The 20,518-nt window shown below is 48.0% G+C and overlaps 2 protein-coding genes across 2 annotated transcripts; one reads left to right on the plus strand and one right to left on the minus strand.

The window, feature by feature from the left end:
- Nucleotides 1–416: 416 nt before the first annotated feature.
- Nucleotides 417–9,264, minus strand: rasip1 (Ras interacting protein 1; the record flags this gene model as incomplete). Its single annotated transcript, XM_084445058.1, has 15 exons — nucleotides 417–905; nucleotides 1,066–1,207; nucleotides 1,306–1,469; nucleotides 1,842–2,136; nucleotides 2,869–2,981; nucleotides 3,085–3,239; nucleotides 3,527–3,567; nucleotides 4,184–4,345; nucleotides 4,476–4,774; nucleotides 5,094–5,298; nucleotides 5,791–5,961; nucleotides 6,964–7,205; nucleotides 7,752–8,003; nucleotides 8,173–8,618; nucleotides 9,143–9,264. The coding sequence occupies 15 exons, from the start codon at nucleotides 9,262–9,264 to the stop codon at nucleotides 727–729; spliced, it is 2,988 nt and encodes a 995-aa protein (XP_084301184.1). The 3' UTR covers nucleotides 417–726.
- A 5,442-nt stretch (nucleotides 9,265–14,706) lies between these two features.
- On the plus strand, nucleotides 14,707–17,442 carry cox6b2 (cytochrome c oxidase subunit 6B2). Its single transcript, XM_084445076.1, has 4 exons — nucleotides 14,707–14,756; nucleotides 15,199–15,337; nucleotides 15,531–15,631; nucleotides 17,216–17,442. The coding sequence occupies exons 2-4, from the start codon at nucleotides 15,232–15,234 to the stop codon at nucleotides 17,267–17,269; spliced, it is 261 nt and encodes an 86-aa protein (XP_084301202.1). The 5' UTR covers nucleotides 14,707–14,756; nucleotides 15,199–15,231; the 3' UTR covers nucleotides 17,270–17,442.
- Nucleotides 17,443–20,518: the final 3,076 nt, after the last annotated feature.

Genomic DNA, 20,518 nt, shown 5'->3' on the forward strand with positions numbered 1-20,518 from the left:
GGTAAGATTAGCCTTTGGCTGGAGGGAACTGGGCCTATAATTTAACCGCGCTGACAATGTTGACTCATCATTCAAAGCTAATGGAACGAGTCCTGCGTCGCCACCTTGTGGAACCTTCCAGACACCTGCCCAGTAGGCTAACCTACACTCCCTGCCAACACGAGGTCAGCTGTCCAACCGCTGGCCTGACGTCTACAACAATATACAAGGAAGTACTATAAAATACAGTCCAATAAGTTTTTCAGACATTTTATTTATATGTACGTACATGGCAAAAAAAATATCCAGAAATATTCTAATAAAAATCGTGGCTGAAAGACGTATAGTTTCCCATCTCACAATTACATGTAAAATCTTGTTAGCCTAATATTCATTGACAGTATATTTATTATGCTCCTTACATAAGGATATCTGTAAAGTTTGGCTAAATGAGATATGATTAACATCACACTGGAGCTAATTCCCAAAGTGAAATGCTCTAAACTCAACCAATTGCATCCAGGCAATGAGTTGGACAGAACAAATGTCTGATGTTTTGATATCAAGTAATTACAGTGGGACTATGGGACTAACTAATTAGAACAGCATGTAAATAAATCATTACACCCCCTTCTTTAGGATTACATTCTTTCCCCTAATGCTTTGGGCTTGGACTGGGGTGAAGTCAGATGATGTTATGCGTAGGTCTATAGGCAACGTCTACCAAAGATTCCAACATGTCAGTGTTCAAAGCCTAGTCCTCTGGTTGGCTGGCAGCTCATCTTGATCGAGTCCCCACAAGAAACTACGCAGGCGTGTCACTTCCTTTTGGAGCTCGGGGCTGGGGATTGGCAGGGAGAGGTCCAGTCGAGGTGTCTCGTTGGGTAGGATGAGGGGGGGATGGTCAAGGAAGCTCTCAAATATGTCTGAATGGCCAAAAGACAAAAAAAAGTAGGTTAGTGTTCTGAGAGCCAAGCTCTCTCAAGCAGGCCTCCCTCATAATTTCAATTTGTAAAAGTAAAGCAATAGTTTACGGTTTTTATTGAAGGAACATGAAATAAATCTAAAATGGCCGCCATTTCTTACCTCCACTCAGCTCTGTCTCAGGGGGAGGAGCCCAGGAGGAGGGCGGGGCTCGGGCCGGTCCTAGCTTATAATGGGTCAGCAGGTGGTGCAGCTGGGAGGGGCTTAGCAAGGCGTGGTCCTCTTGTAGGCTGGCCCATGATGACTGGCAGGATGGAGGCAGGAGAACGACCAATCATTATCGACGTAGAGTAGAGTCCTGTAGCTCTAGTTTGGAACTAAACATGGAGCTGTCCTACGTACCTGGATGAGGCGGGTCTTAGGGACGCACAGGAAGTTGACGGTGACTGACAGTTTCTTCAGGAACTCAGAAGCAATGTCTCCTAGTCCTGCCCCCTGGAGCCAGTCCAGAACCAGGTCCAGGTTGGTGCGGATCTGGACTGCTCTGGACCAGGAGAACAGCCCATCTGAGAGGGAGGCAGAGGGAGAGATGGAATGAGAGAGAGAGAGAGAGAGGGGCCATGGATACCAGCCTTCTCTGATTGTGACCCAGATGTCTGTGAATGGGTGTCATGTGGAAGGTCTTGTTCATGAGGTGCCAGTGTGTCCAGCATTCAAATAAAGCCCTGGTTGGAGACTGGAAAGGTCAGGAGGAGCCTAGACCCCTCTTACCCCTGGAACCATGGAGGGGCGGGACTTAGTGAGAGGTAAAGCGCATTCATACAGGTGAGGACCAGACAAATGGCACAACAGATAGGCATATTAGACGTGTCTGCCAAGAAAACATGTGAGGCGACATGTCGGGGAGGTAGGCTGACCTCTGACCCCAGCTGTCTCACCTCTCTCCAGCAGCGTGTTGAGCAGGGAGGTGTTGGTGAAGAAGAAGAGGTAGCCGAAGGTCTGGGAGGTGAGCGGGGGGGACAGGCAAGCCTCGCGGGACAGCATCAGAGAGCACCGGTACACCTCCACCAACCCCGCCACTGTGGGGGGCAGGGGGCACTCGTCGTCCCCCTCTCCGTCCCCTCCTCCGTCCCCGTCCCCCTCTGCCTCCTTGGCCCTGTCTCGTTCCTTCTCCTTCTCAACGCTGGAGAAGGGGTTGGTGTCCAGGAGGGCGGGGAGGAGGGAGTACAGGGTCTGGGGGGTCGGGGGGCAGAAAGATACCCATGCTTCTGTTAAGTTCTTAAAGGACCGTACTGGTCTAAATATGATTTGATCTCCTAAAACTAGTCACCCGACGTATATCACATTAGCGCAATCCATTTTCCGAAGTAAAGCTCACGTTAAAAGATATTTGCATTTTCGCGTTTTACTTACATTTCAAAAGTTGAACGTGATGGCTTCAAAACATATTTTTAAATTGTTCCCTCGTTGCACTGACAAACTCGCCCCAGTTAGTTTGAAATAATTTTCAGTAGTTATTATTTTCGTTTGAGCCCTCATTGCGCAGCCTACGCCAACGGTCTGTCTTCTTCCTGTTTACATGGCAGCTGTTGCTAGGAACGCTGGGTAGAGAATCTAGCGTAGCTGGATTAGAGAATATAGCGCAGGAGTTCAACGAATTCGAACGAAAATGATAACAAAAACTACTGAAAATTATTTGAAACTAACCGGGGCGAGGTTGTCAGCGCAATGAGGGAACAATTTAAAAATAAGTTTTAAAGCCATCACGTTCAACTTTTGAAATGTAAGTAAAACGCGAAAATGCAAATATCTTTTAACGTGAGCTTTACTTCGGAAAATGGATTGCGGTAATGTGATATACGTCGGGTCACTAGTTTTAGGAGATCAAATCATATGTAGACCGGTACGGCACCGTTGAAAGATGGCCAGTCCGGAGGATGGTTGAGCGTGCGGATGGTCGCTCACCTTGGTGAGGTGATACACACACTGCTGGAAGGTATGCATTATGACATCATCAAGCTGGGCCAAAGCCTCGGAGCAGGTGTCCATGTCGGTGGACAGAACAGGGTCACCAGGGGCTGTAATGTAACCATCAGTAAACATCTATCTATGAGTCATACGGTACACTCCCTGACTTTTACTTTCAGCCGTACTAAATTGATTCTTGTTTTTATGTCTCACCCTCAAACTCCCACTCTTTCTCCATGGTTTCAACTTTGACCTGGAAGAAGTTGAGGAGCTCCGTGGCGTTGGACATCCAGAACATCAGAGGTCGGAGGTCAGACGATAGCTTCTGGACACTGGGCGCGCTCAGATCGGCCTCCTGCTCTGTAGAGCTGCACAGAGCAGATCATACTGTACTTGACATTACAGGACAACTACGTTACTGTATGCAGAGCAACGTTACCCAGTATATGTCCTGATACATTTCACAGAGTTTCACCACCGGGGTGTTATCAGTGATGATGAAACAGCCGTGCTTGTAGAGCAAAACCACTAACATTAACATACTCAACATTTTTTGAAAAGCTGCAGAACCACAAAGAGACTGTGATTCATTCAGCTTGGGAGAGAAAATCTTCCCAAACAGAGGAAATGTGACGCTAAGCAGAAATGTTCTTACTTTTGCGTGGGATGCCTTTCCCCAAATTCCTTAATGTTATCCTGAGAAAGGAGTTGGAGAGAGAAGAGAGGAGAGAGGAGCAGAGGAGAGAGCAGCAGAGGAGAGAGTTGCGTGTGGGCTGAGTGAGGGGTGGAAGGGTAACAGAGTCCGGCCTGACCGCCTGGACAATTACAACACATTTTCCAGCTGGAGGGAAGTGACATCAGCTCATCCCTGGTCCTGGTCACAGTCTACGAGGCGGTCTGTCTGTCTCTCTGTCTGTCTGCCTTCCTGTCAGTCTGTGACTGCCTGCCTGCCTGCCTGCCTGCCTGTCTGTCTGTCTGTCTGTCTGTCTGTCTGTCTGTCTGTCTGTCTGTCTGCCTTCCTGTCTGCCTGTCTGTCTGTTTGTTTGCCTGTGTCTCTGTGTCTCTGTTTGTGTCTGTCTGCCTCTGTCTGGCTCTCTGGCTCTCTGGCTGTTTTTCTTACTCCCTGTCTGCATTTATTTGTCTCTGCATTCGCTAGATGTTTGTCTCTCTTGTTTGGCTGCCTGTCTGTTTGTCTGCCGGCCTGTCTGTCCATCTGAGGGTCTGTCTGCCTGTGATGTTTAGAGACAGACCCATTTGTGTCATTCTTTAAGCACAGACGTACTAATGAAAAGTGGCGTCTCAGCAAACTTACCCAAACAATCCCTTTGATCAGGTTCGCAGCCTTGAGCAGTAGCTGTGGCGTGAGGCTGGGGTCAAGGTGTTTAGAGGCGTGGTCAATCATGACGGACAGGAGGTAGGCGGGGGCTAAAGGCCCGCCTCCTGAGTCTGGCGAGTTGTTCTTGGAGATGATCTCCTGTGGCGAGACCACATCGGCGACATCGGTGTCCAAAGTGCAATTAAGAAACTCAATTAAGAACTGTGTCCAGGCCCTGAGTAGGACTCCGCCCTGGGAACGAGGTTCTCCTCTAGCGGTTCCGTCTCACCTGTAGCAGCGCATCCGCGTGGCGCAGCTGGAACCTCATCAGGGCGTCGGTGGAACCCAGGTACTGCCTCAGCGCTTCCTGTCTGTCCACCAATCCGGCGGGGCAGCAGGAGGAGGCGGCCTCTGTCTGCCAGGGCAGGGCCAACGCCAGGGGCGGGGCCGAGGTCACGCGGGGGTCACGGTACAGGAAGAGGAAGTGTCCCCCCAGGCCAATCACATCCCCCGGTTTAAGCACCGCCTCCCTGTATAGAGCCACGCCATTGTGCGTGACGGCCCCGCCCCTGAAGGGACGCGCCAGAGCTGGGAGAGGAGGAGGATACTATTACTTAGTAATACTTAGTACTTAGTAATACTAATTATCAACCTCATAAGGTACTACAGAGCACCTGTCGCCTAGTATGGAAGTGTAGTGTACAGGGTTAGTGTGACTGTATGACTTCTTATGTGTTAGCCATGTTTCTCTGTAGTCCTGCCTGGACCGGAGGGCTGTCCACTGTCCAGAGGTTTAGGAGGCCGGCCTGGGGCCCCTGCCTTGTTCTGGACAAGGTCAGGAGCCTGTCTGGCGCGGTGCCTCCAGAGGGCTAGGGTCAGGAGGTCGGCCCGGCGCTGCTACAAGTACCTTGTCCTGAGGGGGTCTCGGGGACAGCTGAGTCTCTCCTGATCAGCAGGTGTCGGGCTAGCAGGTCAGGAGCAGAGAGGAACGCGTCCACCTTCAGGGGCCTCTTCCCCTTCCTCTCCCTCTCTCTGTCCTTCTCTCTCTCCCTCATGGTGGGCTTCCTCCCGAACACATGTGTGTGACCCGCCATGATGTACAAAACAAAGTCCTGGACAAAACACACACACACACACAGGAGACAGACAGGAGCAGGTAAGGCAGTCTTTTATCATCTGAGTGCCGTGGTTATGATAGTCATCCATCTTTGCGATCTTAAGTTGCACAGAAGGCAGGAGATTAGGTATGAAGTGTGCCACAGTTCGTTACAATGGGGACCTGTGTGAGGTCATTGTCAGAGACGCTGAGGGGGACACAGAGGGTTTTGTGCTGCGCTCAGAGGTATTGTGGGGGTATTGTGCTGATGTGAGACTGTTTTGTGCTCACAGTTGAATGGGAGAGGCTCGGAGAGGAGTGGAAAGACTGATGGTATGTGGTGATTAGAGACATGCAGGTATGATGTCATGTACAGGGTGTGTGTGTGCGCGTGTGTACACGTGCTTGTGTGTATGTGTGTGTCGGTGAGCACATCTGTGTATGTTTGTGAGTAGGTCTGAGTGTGTGTGTGTGTTTGTGTGATATCATCTGGCGACGCAGGTCTAGCCTTGCTCTGGTCGTAACCCTGCAGCAACAAGAAGTAGGGCCGGTCCGTGGGCGGAAGGATCAAGCTCTGTGACATCACTTCCAGGTCACAGTTGGCGTAGTCCTTCTCCTCCTCCACCGCCTTGGTTCTCCGCTCCACTTCGCTCACTCCGCCGATCTTGGTCCCCAGAATCTGAGAGAGAGGGTGGAGGCCTGATGGTCAGACTGCTGCCGATGTTAACACCTCCACCCCGTCCTCTGTGGCCTACATGTGTGGTCCTCTCAAGTGTGGCCGCCTTTTCCTGTTTCTGCCCCCGTTCCTACATCCAGTATGACTTGCTCTGTCTCTGGCTGAAGTGTTCATTCCTGGCCTTCTGTCTCTCGTCTCAACCTCGGTTTAACATTCTTTCAAAAGCCATCTGTTCACCAAGGCCTTTGGCCTGTAGTTAGTTAGGTAGGTAGTTAGTTAGTCAGTTTGTCAGTTAGTCAGTTAGTCAGTTAGTTAGTTAGTTAGTTAGTCAGTCAGTTAGTTAGTTAGTTAGTTAGTCAGTTAGTCAGTTAGTCAGTTAGGCAGTTAGTTAGTCAGTTTGTCAGTTAGTTAGTTAGTCAGTTAGTCAGTCAGTCAGTCAGTCAGTTAGTCAGTCAGTTAGTCAGTTAGTCAGTTAGTTAGTTAGTCAGTTAGTCAGTTAGTCAGTTAGTCAGTTAGTCAGTTAGTTGGTTAGTCAGTTAGTCGGTTAGTTAGTCGGTTAGTCAGTTGGTTAGTTAGTCAGTTAGTCAGTTAGTCAGTTAGGTAATTAGTCGACCAGCTAGTTAGTTAGGTAGGTAGTTAGTTAGGTAATTAGCCAGTTAGTTAGTTGGTTCGTTAGTTCGTTAGTTCGTTAGTTCGTTAGTTCGTTAGTTCGTTAGTTCGTTAGTTCGTTAGTTCGTTCGTTAGTTAGTTAGTTAGTTAGTTAGTTAGTTTGTTCATTCGTTCGTTACTTCGTTCGTTCGTTAGTTGATTAGTTAGTCTGTTTGTTTGTTAGTTAACTAGTCAGTCAGTTAGTTTAGTTAGCTAGTTAGCCAGTTAGTCTCAGTGTTGTTTTGTTCTGGTCTGTTCTTGTTGTCTGTCTGTCTTGTCTCTTTCTTCTCTTTCTCCTGGCTGTGTGATCATGTGTGTCCTCACCTCTCCTGGCTGTGTGATCATGTGTGTCCTCACCTCTCCTGGCTGTGTGATCATGCTCACGATGTTCTTCCTGTCCTGGACGACCCCGCCACCATTGTTAGGGAGGTTGGTAGCGCGGCGGGGGTCGCCGCCCACGTGGTTGCCCTGGCGACGCCTCAGGCTCAGGTTCATGTCGCTGATGCTCCTCCTGAGCTCTGTGTTGCGACCCCGGTGACCTCGCTCGCCCTCTTCGGGCCCGCCTCCCGACGCCATTCGGCTCCGCCTCCATCTCACACCTGGTTCAATGGCACCCGGACACATCATAAGCCAAAATACAGCTGAACCGGCCCGTGAACGACACTCAATGGACTATTCATGGGTTTGAAATTTAGTCCTACACCTGCCATATAGGGGACCAACACAGGTGTTGTATCTGATTGGCTCTACTGAATAGAATCCTATACAGTAGAACTAATTCATTCATTTGAAACACCTGTGTTGGTCCCCAACATGTCAGGTCTAGGACTACATTTGAAACTCATGAATATGCACAACTCCAGTACTTCCTGAAATTAGACATGCTTCTCTATTTCCTGTCCTACACTATTGGATGAAGTGATTAATCAGGTGTGCCTGACTGCAGCACAATGATCAGGCACACCTGAATAATCATTTCATCCAATAGTGTAAGACAGGAAATAGAGAAGCATGTCTAATTTAAGGAAGTACTGGAGTTGTGCATATAGCCCATTGATCATCTGTACATATTGGTGGGATTCATGTTGACCTACAGTACATGGCTTTGTGATGGTGGGTTCTGTCTCGCGTTGGCGTTTCATTACCTGAGTTCTCCCCCTCCCTCTGCTTCTCCCTCTCCTTCTCCTCCCTCTCGTAGTCTTCCCTCCTCTGGATCTCGAAGCGCCGCTCAAACCCGTCCTTAGGACGCCACATGTCCACCAATAGCAAGGGGCATTCCCAAGGGGCCACGCCCCTCCGGCACTCCGTCTCCCATTGGACGGCCCCATCTGGCTGCTTGATGGGCTTTCCGATGACATCACACAACAGGAAGTCCTCAGGGCTGTATTTCTGGAGCACTGTGTGGTGGTGAGGGAGATTCCAAATGTGTCTCCACAACTATTTCACAGGTAATTTTCAGTCGGTGTCATAACACAGACTATTTGTCAAATTACAGCTCCTCCCCCCACTCCAACCCCCTAGCCCCGCCCCCGTCTCTCTCTCTCTCTCTCTCTCTCTCTCTCTCACCTGCGTCCTCCGTCTCCTCCCTCTCTCTCTCGGTGTAGCGGGTGATGACCTGGGCGATGAGCTGCCGGGCCGTGGAGTGGACGTTGGCCAGCAGCGAGCGGTAGTTGGCCCCGCTGGACAGGGCGTCCCCGTAGATCTTGATCAGGCCCGGGGCCGAGGACGAGGCCGGGGGCAGGTAGTGGTGGGACGAGGGGGCCGCGGAGTGGGCCCACAACTCCCTCTCCCTCTCGCCCACCGCACGGTCACGGTCGCTGTTGGAGCGCCCCCGCAGGAAGAGGTGCGAGAGGCGCTTGGTTCGGGACTGGGGGCCGCCGGGCCGCGGGCGGAGGAAGGCCGGGGAGAGGGCCGGGGAGGGGGGGGCCAGGGAGGGGGTGGAGACGGACAGGGAAGAGGAAGGGGCCGAGGGGGCCTCGTGGAGGGAGGTGGCGTCGGAGCTGGTGGTGGATCTGGGGAGAGAGGGGGAGAGAGAGGGAGAGAGAGAGAGGGAGAGAGGGAGAGAGAGAGGGGGGAAGAGAGAGAGAGAGGGAGAGAGGGAGAGAGAGAGGGGGGAAGAGAGAGAGAGGGAGAGAGAGAGAGGGGGGAGAGAGGGAGAGAGAGAGGGGAAGAGAGAGAGAGTGAGAGAGAGAGAGGGGGGAGAGAGAGGAAGAGAGAGAGGGGGGAAGAGAGAGAGAGGGAGAGAGGAAGAGAGAGATAGAGGGGGGGGAGAGGGGAAGAGAGAGAGGGAGAGAGGGGAAGAGAGAGAGGGAGAGAGAGAGAGAGAGAGAGAGGGAGAGAGGGGAAGAGAGAGAGAGAGCAAGCGGAAACAGCAAGTCACCTGTGAGTTATGGCTGACAGAATGGACGTGGACAGGCAGCACGGACGAAAATAACAGGGAGGAAATGGTCAGTGGGTTCGGTGGCCACGGTACGGCCGGCTACAGATCACTGTGATGCACTAGAGGCTGAATATAGGCTGCAGCTGAAACACTGACTTGACGGAGGCGGCACTGGGCCAGCGACCTCCCAGCTTAGCGAAGTGCTTCCTGGGTGAGTTGATCCAGAGGCCCACGGGGAAGTGGAGCTTCCTGGAATGAGGACTGGCAGACCCCTCCATCTCTGAGAACCAGAGAGAGAGAGAGGGAGAGAGGGAGGGAGAGAGAGAGAGAGAGAGAAAGAGAGAGAGAGGGAGGGAGAGAGGGAGGGAGGGAGAAAGAGAGGGAGAAAGAGAGAGGGAGGGAGGGAGGGAAAGAGAGGGAGAGAGAGAGGGAGGGAGAGAGAGAGGGAGAGAGAGAGAGGGAGGGAGAGAGGGAGAGAAAGAGAGAGAGAGAGAGAGAGAGAGAGAGAGAGAGAGAGAGAGGGATAGCAGGAGAGAGAGAGAAAGAAATAGAGGAAGGTAGTCTATATGAGAGATGTGTACATAGAAGAGAGATGGTAGAAAGGGAATGAATAACAGGTTTAAGAGTGAAAAAGTGAGGGAGAAAGAAAGGGTGTTTGTGTTTATGCAGTAGCCAGCAGTCGGTTATTTTGGTCATAAACAGAGACAATAGACAACAGATAAACGGATCACAATCCTCGGATTTGAGTCAGTTCAAAAACTTGTCAGTGGCATGATATCATCAGCATGAAATAATACATTGAGTTTGGCCTCACTGGTGAACGGTAACTTAGTTTACTGTATATTAGGGAGATCTACGTCAGAGACTGGCCCCGTAGTCGGCTTCAGAGTCTGTTACAGGGTCGATTACACCAGATACACAACGTCTTTATCAGAGCTCCTCTAAATGAAGTGTGTGTGTCATTTCTCATTCTCCAAACAGGAAGCATGTCTTGCAGGCCTCAGACACAGCTGTCGTGTTGAAAGGGAAATGCCCACTCCAAAGGTCACTTGCTGTCCGGTCCGCCTATCTCCTGCTAGCAGAGGATGAGGCTGCCTCAAAGAAACTGATCTCACTTTACTCCCCCTAAGCTGATCCTAGATCTGTCCACTAACTTACTCCTATCTGAAGTGCATTGCACTGCCAAAGGCTAAGGATTCAGTGTAGTGTTTAGCAGAACTGGGAATATCAGGATTTAGGAGGAACTTAACAGTCATATCAATAGTCATATCAATTCTCAAAAAAGCAGTGAATGGTACATCACTGTTGTGTCACAGATTGTAAAGTGAAAAAGTACATACAGTGACATCTAGATCACATATAGAGAGATTATATATAGATTATATATATAGATTTTCCTATGGATAGATGTTAGATGAAGGCCCATAACGAATTAATAGCATCATATTAAATAAAACATTTAAACATTTAACCATACAGCACTTACTTCTTGTGTGTTATGTGTTAGTAGTCCTTTGGGTTTGACGTTTTCCTCGCCTGAACTCAAATACGAAGTTCTGGAAAAGCAACTCAATATCCTCGTATTCTCCTTTCCCCCCAAGACAAAAACTCCATTTTCAAAAGGCCTAGTTTAAGCGTCAAGCCTGCTTCATTCTCCACACATCAATATATTCCCTCTTTTTCTCTCCTCTGTTTTATTCCCTGTTTTCCTCTGTTCTCTCTCTCTTTCTGTAATAAGCATTGCTCACTCTCTGGGTCTATAGATAGAGAATCAGCCCCATTGTTCTAAGTGACAGAATTTCCTTCCTTTGCACTGGACAACACCTATATCCTGAGCGAGAGAGGGAGAGAGACCGGGAGAGAGAGAGAGCAGCAGAAAAAGGGGAATGGGGACATGTCTGGTAACTAACGCTGGTCCTTGAAGCCATACTGGATTTATTTTGTAGCCCGTAGACTGTGTAGAACAATAACAGACCAGACAGGACATTGGAAAGAAGGAATAGTCTGGCTCCACGCCCACTGTACTGGGTCTCCATTCAAACATGTTCATTTATATTCACTTTCACAATGGGCGTTTAGATGATACAGGGTGACAGAACGAGGACAGGATGGAATACTGCATTGCAGCATTGTGTCGTATCCATATCACTCACAATTATGTACATTTGTAAATTAATACAAAGCTCCCAGTATTGACGCTCTGCATCATAACACACATGCACACACGCACGCACGAATGCACGCACATACACACAGGCACACACACACACACAGCCATTTCTAGAAAAGGGCCTCGTTTTAGCGTCGCAGCTTTGCTGAAAAGAGCCAGAAGGAAACAGTGAGACAGGAAGCTAGAAAGAAAGGGACACCTGTGACCTTCGACCTTGTCTACAACAGGAAGACGGGGGTCACAGGAAAAGAGAGGAGAGGGGAGAAATGGAATCTTCTGCAAACTTCACCAAGCAGCATCCCCCTACTTTAACTACCACTTACAACTTTATGTAATGACAGATTCTTACAGTTGAACGTAGGTACGCAGAACTGACTGAATATTGAACAGCTGCAAATGTATTGCAGGTTGTGAAGACATACCATATGAATCTGGACATCAAAGTGAGTCAGATGTGTTCCAGAACGCACTCTTAAGCTCCACGTTTACAAAGGTCAGACGTTCGTCGGGTTTGAAGAGGTGTTCACAGACAGGGACAGGTGACAGCTGACTGTGAATGCTCTTCTGCGTCAGTTGAGAGGTTTTTTTTGTTTGCTTTTAGCGTGCTGATGTCAACCAGCCCCCTTTCCAGGTATTTCCCTGAGAGGATTTGTGTAATAACTGGCAAGCTGAATAATGTGTTGAGCAGTAGTCTGTGTATACGCCTATTATCTTTGTCTTGATCTTGTCTCCAGCGCTACTCCTCCAGGAGTAGGGGAGAGAGAAGTCTCCCTCTTACATCTGGACAGGGCAGGGTGGGAATGGTCTGAGACACAATAAGGTCATTCCAGGACTCAGTACATCTCGCCCTCTCCTCTTAGTAAAAGGGACACACGATATTAACTTAATGTACTTTTTATAGCTTCATCCTCCGTATCTGTCCTTGTAAAATAAACATATGAAGTATCTTAGAGTATATTTATGTACTGGGACCAAAATGCAGGATGGAGGCAGGTTCAACATTTGAATGAAGAATAAGATTAAATACAGGAACACAGGAACAACAAACCAACATGAACAATGGACCAACACAGGACAATGGAAACATGAGGGCTTAAATACACCAGGTTAACAATTAAGGAACAACGTACAGGTGTGCAACAAGACATACTGTAATAAGACACAGGTGCAGACAATCACCCAGACAAGGACACAGAGGGATTCCAAACAAGACACCAACACAAGGACAGAGGGAACTAGGACACAAGGGGAAGGGAACAGGGAATGAGGCTGGGACTGGGTCTAGAACTGGGACTAGAACGGGGAATTGGGGACTGAAGGGGTAGGAGCTGCGAGCACACGGGGGAACAAGTAGGGACTAGAACAGAGGGTTTTAACCTAGAGGGGACTAGGACTAGAGGGACTGGAGTGGAGAGGGACTGGAGTGGGACTAGTGGGGAGCTGGTGTCCAGAGCTGGGGCTGGGAGGACACAAATCACACACATTGAAGACAAGACAACGAACACAAGACCAAACACACAAGAAGGCAAAAACACACATAGTGCATGGAAATATATAAGGTGACAAGAGCACGCAGGTGTCTCTCGGGGGGGTGAGGGAGAGCTGGGTGAGAGACAGGGAGGGGAGAGGCAGGGCATGCGTGGGGGAGTGAGGATGAGTCCAGGGTCAGGGAGTAGGCTGGAGGGGGAAAAAGGGCTTAAGAGTCCAGGGGCAGGGATGAGGGTCTGGACCAGGGGCAGGGATGAGGGTCTGGACCGGGAGCAGGGATGAGGGTCTGGACTGGGAGCAGGGGGCGAGCAGAGCGAACCGGGGGACCAGGGCAGGGGCGAGAGTCCCGTCTGGGACCAGGGGGGTGAGCAGGGCCGACCCAGCCAGAACCATAACACTGGATTGTGAGCAGATCGGTATCCTAGACATTGTGTTCCAGCTCGCACAGATTTCTTGTGAAGCCACTTATGTCCACCCCTTTTTTGTGTCTTCTCAGTGCTCCATTGCGCACAGGAAAGAGTTAAACTGTCAGAGGGCAGGCGAGGGCAGCGCTGAAACCATTTTGCTATTTTACTGTCCTCGTCGTTTTGGGGCTGTTGGCCCAGACGCTGCGTAAACCTCCGTATCTGCAGAACCCCGTAAAGCGACTGGACCAGACTCAGTCTCTCCCTCCATCCTGTGAGTGAGATGAGGTGGTCTTAGACTTCAGAAAGAACCGGTCCCCCCATCCCCCTATTACTCTGAGTGACTCACCAGCGGACCCCCCTGTGGACTCCTTACACTTCCTGGGCACCATCACTTCCCGGGACCTTACTTACTTACTTACTTACTTACTTACTTACTGTATTAACAATACGTACTCACTTATTTATTTACTTACTGTATTTACAGTACTTACTTACTTACTTACTTACTTACTTACTTCCCGAGGCAGCTGAAGAAATTCAACCTGCCAAAGGCAATGATGGTTCTCTTCTACACCTCCATCATCGAGTCCATCCTCACCTCCTCCATCACCACCTGGTTCTCTGCCGCCACAGAAAAAGACAAGGCCAAACTTCAGCGCATCATCCGCTCCGCTGAGAGGGTGATTGGTTGTAGACTGCCATCCCTTCAGGACCTGCACGCCTCCAGGACCCTGAAACGGGCTAGAAAGATCGTGGCTGACCCCTCCCACCCCGGTCACAGTCTCTTTGAATCACTACCCTCTGGCAAGAGGCTGCGGTTCACCAGGGCCAAGACCTCATGCCACTAAAACAGCTTCTTCCCCACGGCCGTCAGCCTCATCAACAAGGCTTGTGTCCTCCCCCTCTGACACTATACCCTTTGCACACAACCGCTGATTGTACCACATATCACAACGGCACACACATTGTATAAAACATCACTCAGTAACTACACTCCGCACACACACACTGTATGTATACATACTCTTATCTTACTCCATTCTGTGCATATTGTGTATTTTGCATTTGTCAAAGAAATCTTTATTTATATAGCTCATGTTGATACAAGCAAATGTAGCACACAGTGCTTTACAGAATAAGAATAGATAAATAAAAATATAGTTCATACTAAATTGTACAAAAAACAAGAAAACACAGCAAGACATATATGTGTGAATTCCCACTACTTTGTGTGAGTTGCCTTTGAGGATTCCATAGTGCAATCATTACATTTTCAACTATTAGCTGCTCTGTATATTTATCCTATTCTGTAACAGGCACATCTTATTATCTGCCTGTTTTAAAGAGATCAAAGAACTGATATTTAATAAATTGATTACCAACTGGTTTATACTTTGGTTACTGAAGTCCTTGTCCAGATTGTTGGTGTTTTATACAGGCTACCCTTTATTAAGCGCATGATATTCTGCATATTATGCAGTCGTTTGATAACATTGACAGCGAAATATGTCATCAATGACACCTCAAATGTATCAGAAAATGTATGAAGTGACCAAAAAAGCAATCACAGCACTATCTGAAGAAACTAGTGGGGGACAGGATTTCTAGGAACCCAAGCAAACGCAGAGCACCCATGAGAGCGCCGCACTCTAGTATCCCAGCATGCTGTTCGTTTTATGAAACGTAAGGACAGAAGAAGCCCGAGGTTGGTTGGTTGTGCTAGCTAGCTAGCTAGCTAATAAACCTGGCTGTGACCCTGGATGGCCAACTGTTGTTTACTCCTTTATGAAAATTGTAGTGTAATTGCTATGTTGTTGTATTTTTTTTAAATATGAACATTATTTTTATCTAAAGAAAACACAGCTAACGTTAGCTAGTTAACTGTGCTATGATATGCTATGCTAGGCTAGCTAGCTTGTTAGGTAACTAGTCAGTTGGGGCTACAACTGACAGGTTTAGCTAGACTAGCTTGCCAGCTGGTAACCTTGTAGCCCTCTTGTTGAGAAACAACGTGGTTTGCTTTGTGCTATTTAACGTTAAATAGCTGTCTGACTCCAAATGATTGCTGTTCTAGACAGCTGGCTAACGTTACTGTTTTGTACTAATGCCATTGACAGATTACAGTAATGTGCTTTATCTACGTGCAGGGTTGATCGCCGCTGGCAAGAGAAACGTTTGAAATGGCTGAGGTTATCGAGGAGAAGATAAAGAATTATCGGACGGCTCCCTTTGATGCCCGCTTCCCCAACACCAACCAGACTCGCAACTGCTTTCAGAATTACCTGGGTATGAAGCACTTAACGCACACAAGGTGCATGCCCTGCTTTCTTGATTGTTAGTGGCCCTTGCTAACAAGGCCCCAGTGTTGGCAGTGAGAAGCACTTCTTGGAGGTGACTTAATAAATCATGGTGCTTACTAGATCACAATAGACCAGCAACTATCTTATCAACTATTTTCGACATTCTCTCCCCACTCCAGATTTCCACAGGTGCAACAAGGCTCTGTCAGACAAGGGCCAGGATGTGGCCCCCTGTGACTGGTACCAGAGAGTCTACAAGAGCCTCTGCCCCATGAGCTGGGTAGGTACAGGCATCAAACCCAGGTGCTCTGTCCAACTGCAGATACTGGGGTTTATGCAGGATCTATGGCCAACCTTATTGATTGATGTTGCTGTCTGTCTGTCTGTCTGTCTGTCTCTGTATGCCGCCCCCCCCCCCCCTCTGCCTCCCTCTACTTGCACTTGCACTTTTTAATACTGACTGATGTTGATGCTATGCACATTTTACTGTTTTAGATTCATAATTTACTATTTATCAAATGCCCCCACCCGGCGATCAATAAAGGCTATCGTATCGTGTCCGAGTGTTAAGGGACACCGATTGGTGGCTCTCTCCTTGGTGTGTTCAGGTTGTGTGCGAGTGTGGGCACGGCGGTAGTCTGGTGGTACTTCACATGTGGACAGATAAATTGCTCCTGCACTGCCTGCCCACTGTTGGGTTCAGAGCCTGCACTGGAAGGCTCCTCCTTATTGTAAATCAGAATCAAATCACCCTCAATATCAGCTCAGTAGACCAGCTACATTGTTGGCGGAGCCTCAGCTATTCAGCAGGTGTGCTGCCCTTACATGCCGCTGCTGTGTTGTTCTGTTCTGATCGGTCCTGTACCTGAGCGTCTGAATTGTACTCACTAGGTTTTCAAGGAATTGAATTAATCGATAACTGTTAACTATAACAAACGATAGTCGATTAATTGATGAGAAAGTCCCGCGCTGGACTGCGCTTTGCTCGCTTCATTTTTTTGTCGTCTTCCGCTGTGTCGTTGAAACTTCCCAGCATCCCAATTAGCCTTCACTACATGGCGGGGCGCCCTCATGTGCAGTCAGACCTTAAATCATGATTACATTTCACGCAACTCCCGTTGAAAACGTTCATTCCCCAAAAAATAGTTCTGTTCCATTAACAAGCAATTAATCGAGTAAACAAATCTTACTCAAGTAAATTCTTATTGGCAATGAATCGATAGTCGATTAACCATTAACATCCCTAGTCTGAATTGTACTCACCTTAGGTGGAGTTTGTATGGAGTATAGACCGCATCTGTTCTGTTTTGATTCTGTTTTTAAAAGCCTGTTGTGACTTCATGCTATGGCGATCACTTGCCTGGTCAAAAAGTCAGTAACTTCAGATACTACACATCTGTGGTGTCTGTGAGGTAGGGTAGAGTGATGAATTGAGTTAACTCGTTCATTCAAATGTATTTATCGGTGTAATGTCACATGTCTAATTGCAAGAATCTTATTTTCTCTTACCATAGAACGTTGGAGCATAGATTTATTAGAGAGGAAACAAGACATTGAGATATAACCTAGTGAATTGTCCAAACCTCTGCAAAAAAAAAAAACATTTAGTCCATATTTCCCAGCCCTACTGGGATGTTGAAATCAGTTGATAGTAAAATATTAAATGAAGTCAAGGGGCTTGATGAAATGTTTACGCAGGCCATGCTGTTTACACACATTCAGTCAGATCCTTTGGCTTTACTTATCAGTGTATATACACCAGTGGGCTTCAGAAGGACAACAGCAGCTTCCTTACCACTGTCATGTTTTGTCTCATGACCTCACTTCCTCCTGTTTTGTCTCATGACCTCACTTCCTCCTCCAGGTCTCCAAGTGGGATGATCAGATTGAGGAAGGGAGCTTCCCTGGGAAGATCTAAAATGGTGGACTGTCGACCTCCGACCTGAGGGCATGTTGGCTGCACCGTGATCCATGAAGCATGCCCAAGGACATTTCTTAATCGCGTAACACACCATTATAAATGTTACTAAGTGTGTTATTCATGTTTTAATGTTACATACAGAGCTAATAAAAGCACGCACAACTTTGTAACCTGCCAAAGAGTATCTGGTGCTATTTCTTTTGTCGGTTGATGTTTCTGTGATGCCCAAGCAATTGCAGTCTAATGATGAAATGTATATTACATCTGTGGCCTGTATGTCTTCACTAGCAGCCATTGTCCAGAGGATGCCAGTACTAGCAGCCACTGTCCAGGGGATGGCAGTAGTTACCAAAATTAAATGCAAGGCTTACATTTGAACACATGGTGGCAGTGTTGATTCAAATAGGCCAGAAGGTATTTTACAGTGGGCTGTGTCTCTAGCCCTATTCTATTAATACAGTACATCCATGCTCTAGCCAAACTTGTCCGACAGTTGTATATAACACTTTATCTCTGAGATCAGATAAGTGCTATTCATTCATTAACCTTTATTTAACCAGGTTTAGACCAATTGAGATTAGAGACTCAAGTTTAGGACTAGCTAAAGTTAGTTAACTGTGTGCATCTGACAGGTTTAGCTAGACTAGCTTGCCAGCTAGTAACCTTGTAGCCCTCTTGTTGTGAAACAAAGTGATTTGCTTTGTGCTACTTGACGTAGCTGACTCCAAATGATTGCTGTTCTAGCCAGCTGGCTAACGTTACTGTTTTGTACTAATGCCATTGACAGATTACAGTAATGTGCTTTATCTACGTGCAGTGTTGATCACCGCTGACGAGAAACGTTTGAAATGGCTGAGGTCGAGGAGATTAAGAATTATCGGACGGCTCCCTTTGATGCCCGCTTCCCCAACACCAACCAGACTCTGCTTTCAGAATTACCTGGGTATGAAGCACTTAATGCACACAAGGTGCATGCCCTGCTTTCTTGATTGTTAGTGGCCCTTGCTAACAAGGCTCCAGTGTCGGCAGTGAGAAGCACTTCTTGGAGGTGACTTAATAAATCATGGTGCTTACTAGATCACAATAGACCAGCAACTATCTTATCAACTAACTATGTTCTCTCCTCTCCTCACTCCAGATTTCTACAGGCTCTGTCAGACAACGGCCAGGATGTGGCCCCCTGTGACTGGTGCCTGAGAGTCTACAAGAGCCTCTGCCCCACTTGTTGTTGACCAGGTGTAAACCCAGGTGCTCTGTCCAACTTAGGCTAGCGTTTGCCCAGTAGTAATGTAGCGGTTCGGACAGCGACCCACTGTGAGTTAGGGTTGCACGGTATACCGGTACCAACGGTAGACCGCGGTACCAAAACGCCACGGTATATGATGTTGGGCAAACGGTAGTACTACTGCTGTGGTATAAACTCAACATCAATAACGATACTACTATAATCAAAGTTCAAAAGCCAAATAGCTGTCTGATAGCTCTGCATACATCTCTGAGATCAGATAAGTGTTATTCATTCATTAACCTTTATTTAACCAGATTTAGACCAATTGAGACGAGACTCGGATTCACCCTAACATGGGTTTTCGATAAAGACGGTCGAACACTCTATAGAAGTCTCATACTTAAAGTGCATTACCACAGAATCTGAACTGCACTGAAATACAAACAAAACAGTCCCAGCTAACCTCACGTGACCTCGGGGGACGAGAGCATGGTTTCCTCACTGTCAGATTCAGCTCGCCGACAAAACTGCCTCCGGCGGATGGAACTCGCTCTAGACCCGCCCCAGACATGGCCCCAGACCGGTAAAATCCAACGCGATCGGCCGCAGACTACCCAGAGTACGCCTACTCCAAAGTTGCGTCTGGCAGCTGCAGCGTCCCCCTACAGTCTTGCAGTCTCCGGCTGATATTTTTATTAACCTAGTCTTGCCGGTGTAGCCGGCCAGGTGAACTCCCACCAAACTATACCCAGGTATAGTCTGGCCTAGTCTAAAATATACCTCGGGGTATAAAATAACCCAGACAGGCTTTATACCCTGGGGTATATTGTGGGCTAAGCCCGATACCCCTTTAGTCCAGGTTATACTGTACCTGCTTGGGTATATTTTGGGCTAGGCCAGACTATAGCCTTTTCATTTAAACTTTAAACTGCATTATTTATTTAATACAACATTTATAAGTAAGTAGGCCCTATGCTCAGACTACAATAAAATACCGTGGTTCCTATCACATTATGTAGGCCTACTAATATGTGCAGGATTTCTACAGTGTAAATATCTATCTGGGACATTTATACTTCTTTTTATGTCAAACTGCCAGTTTCTCACTTGGCTTATCAAGAACATGACCTTGCCTTGGTATCTGGTTGTGAGTTCAAGCCCCGGGTGATGCAGAATAAACATGCTAATGCCTACTCAGGCATTGTACTGTTTGGATTTCAGACACATGACTTTTAAGATTTTAAATGTTTTAATGTTTTAAAATAATTCCTCTTCCTCCTCAAAACGCCCAGCCCCAATCCAGTGCTGCACAGCAGCTGTAATCCTAATATATGATATGTGTGAGGTAGGACAGCTACTTGTCTGTATCCTGCATCCTGGCCTCCCTGCACTGGCTCCCTGTGCACCTCAGGATCCACTTCAAGATCCTGGTGTTCACCTACAGAGCCCTCCATGGACAAGCCCCCGCCTACATCTGCGACCTCATCCATCCCTACTCCTCCAGCCGGTCCCTGAGGTCGTCCGACCAGGGGCTCCTGGTGGTGCCTCGGACCAGGCTAAAGACTAAGGGTGACCAAGCCTTTGGGGCTACGGCCCCTAGGCTCTGGAATGTCCTACCCCAGGACCTGAGAGCCTATACTTCGGAGAACTCTTTTAAAAAACTCTTGAAGACCCCCCCCTCTGTGTTGATTTTGGAGCTGTGAACTTTGTTTATTTTAATTCCCCACTGTAAAGCACTCTATAAATAAGGTTTTACTTACTTACTTACTTACTTACTTACTAACTTCTATTGTGACAACAGGGAGGACAGCCACTAACCTCTATTGTGACAGGGAGGACAGCCACTAACTTCTATTGTGACAGGTAGGACAGCCACTAACATCTATTGTGACAAGGAGGACAGCCACTAACTTCTATTGTGACAGGTAGGACAGCCACTAACTTCTATTGTGACAGGTGGGACAGCCACTAACTTCTATTGTGACAGGTAGGACAGCCACTAACTTCTATTGTGACAG

The sequence above is a fragment of the Borostomias antarcticus genome, assembly GCF_949987555.1.
Source record: "Borostomias antarcticus genome assembly, chromosome: 10".
NCBI lineage: Eukaryota > Metazoa > Chordata > Actinopteri > Stomiiformes > Stomiidae > Borostomias > Borostomias antarcticus.

Coding starts and splice junctions, on each gene's coding strand:
- cox6b2 (XM_084445076.1), top strand. CDS start 15,232: ATGGCTGAGGTTATCGAGGAGAAGATAAAGAATTATCGGACGGCTCCC. Junction 15,338..15,530: donor CTGCTTTCAGAATTACCTGG/GTATGAAGCACT, acceptor TCCCCACTCCAG/ATTTCCACAGGTGCAACAAG. Junction 15,632..17,215: donor GCCTCTGCCCCATGAGCTGG/GTAGGTACAGGC, acceptor TTCCTCCTCCAG/GTCTCCAAGTGGGATGATCA.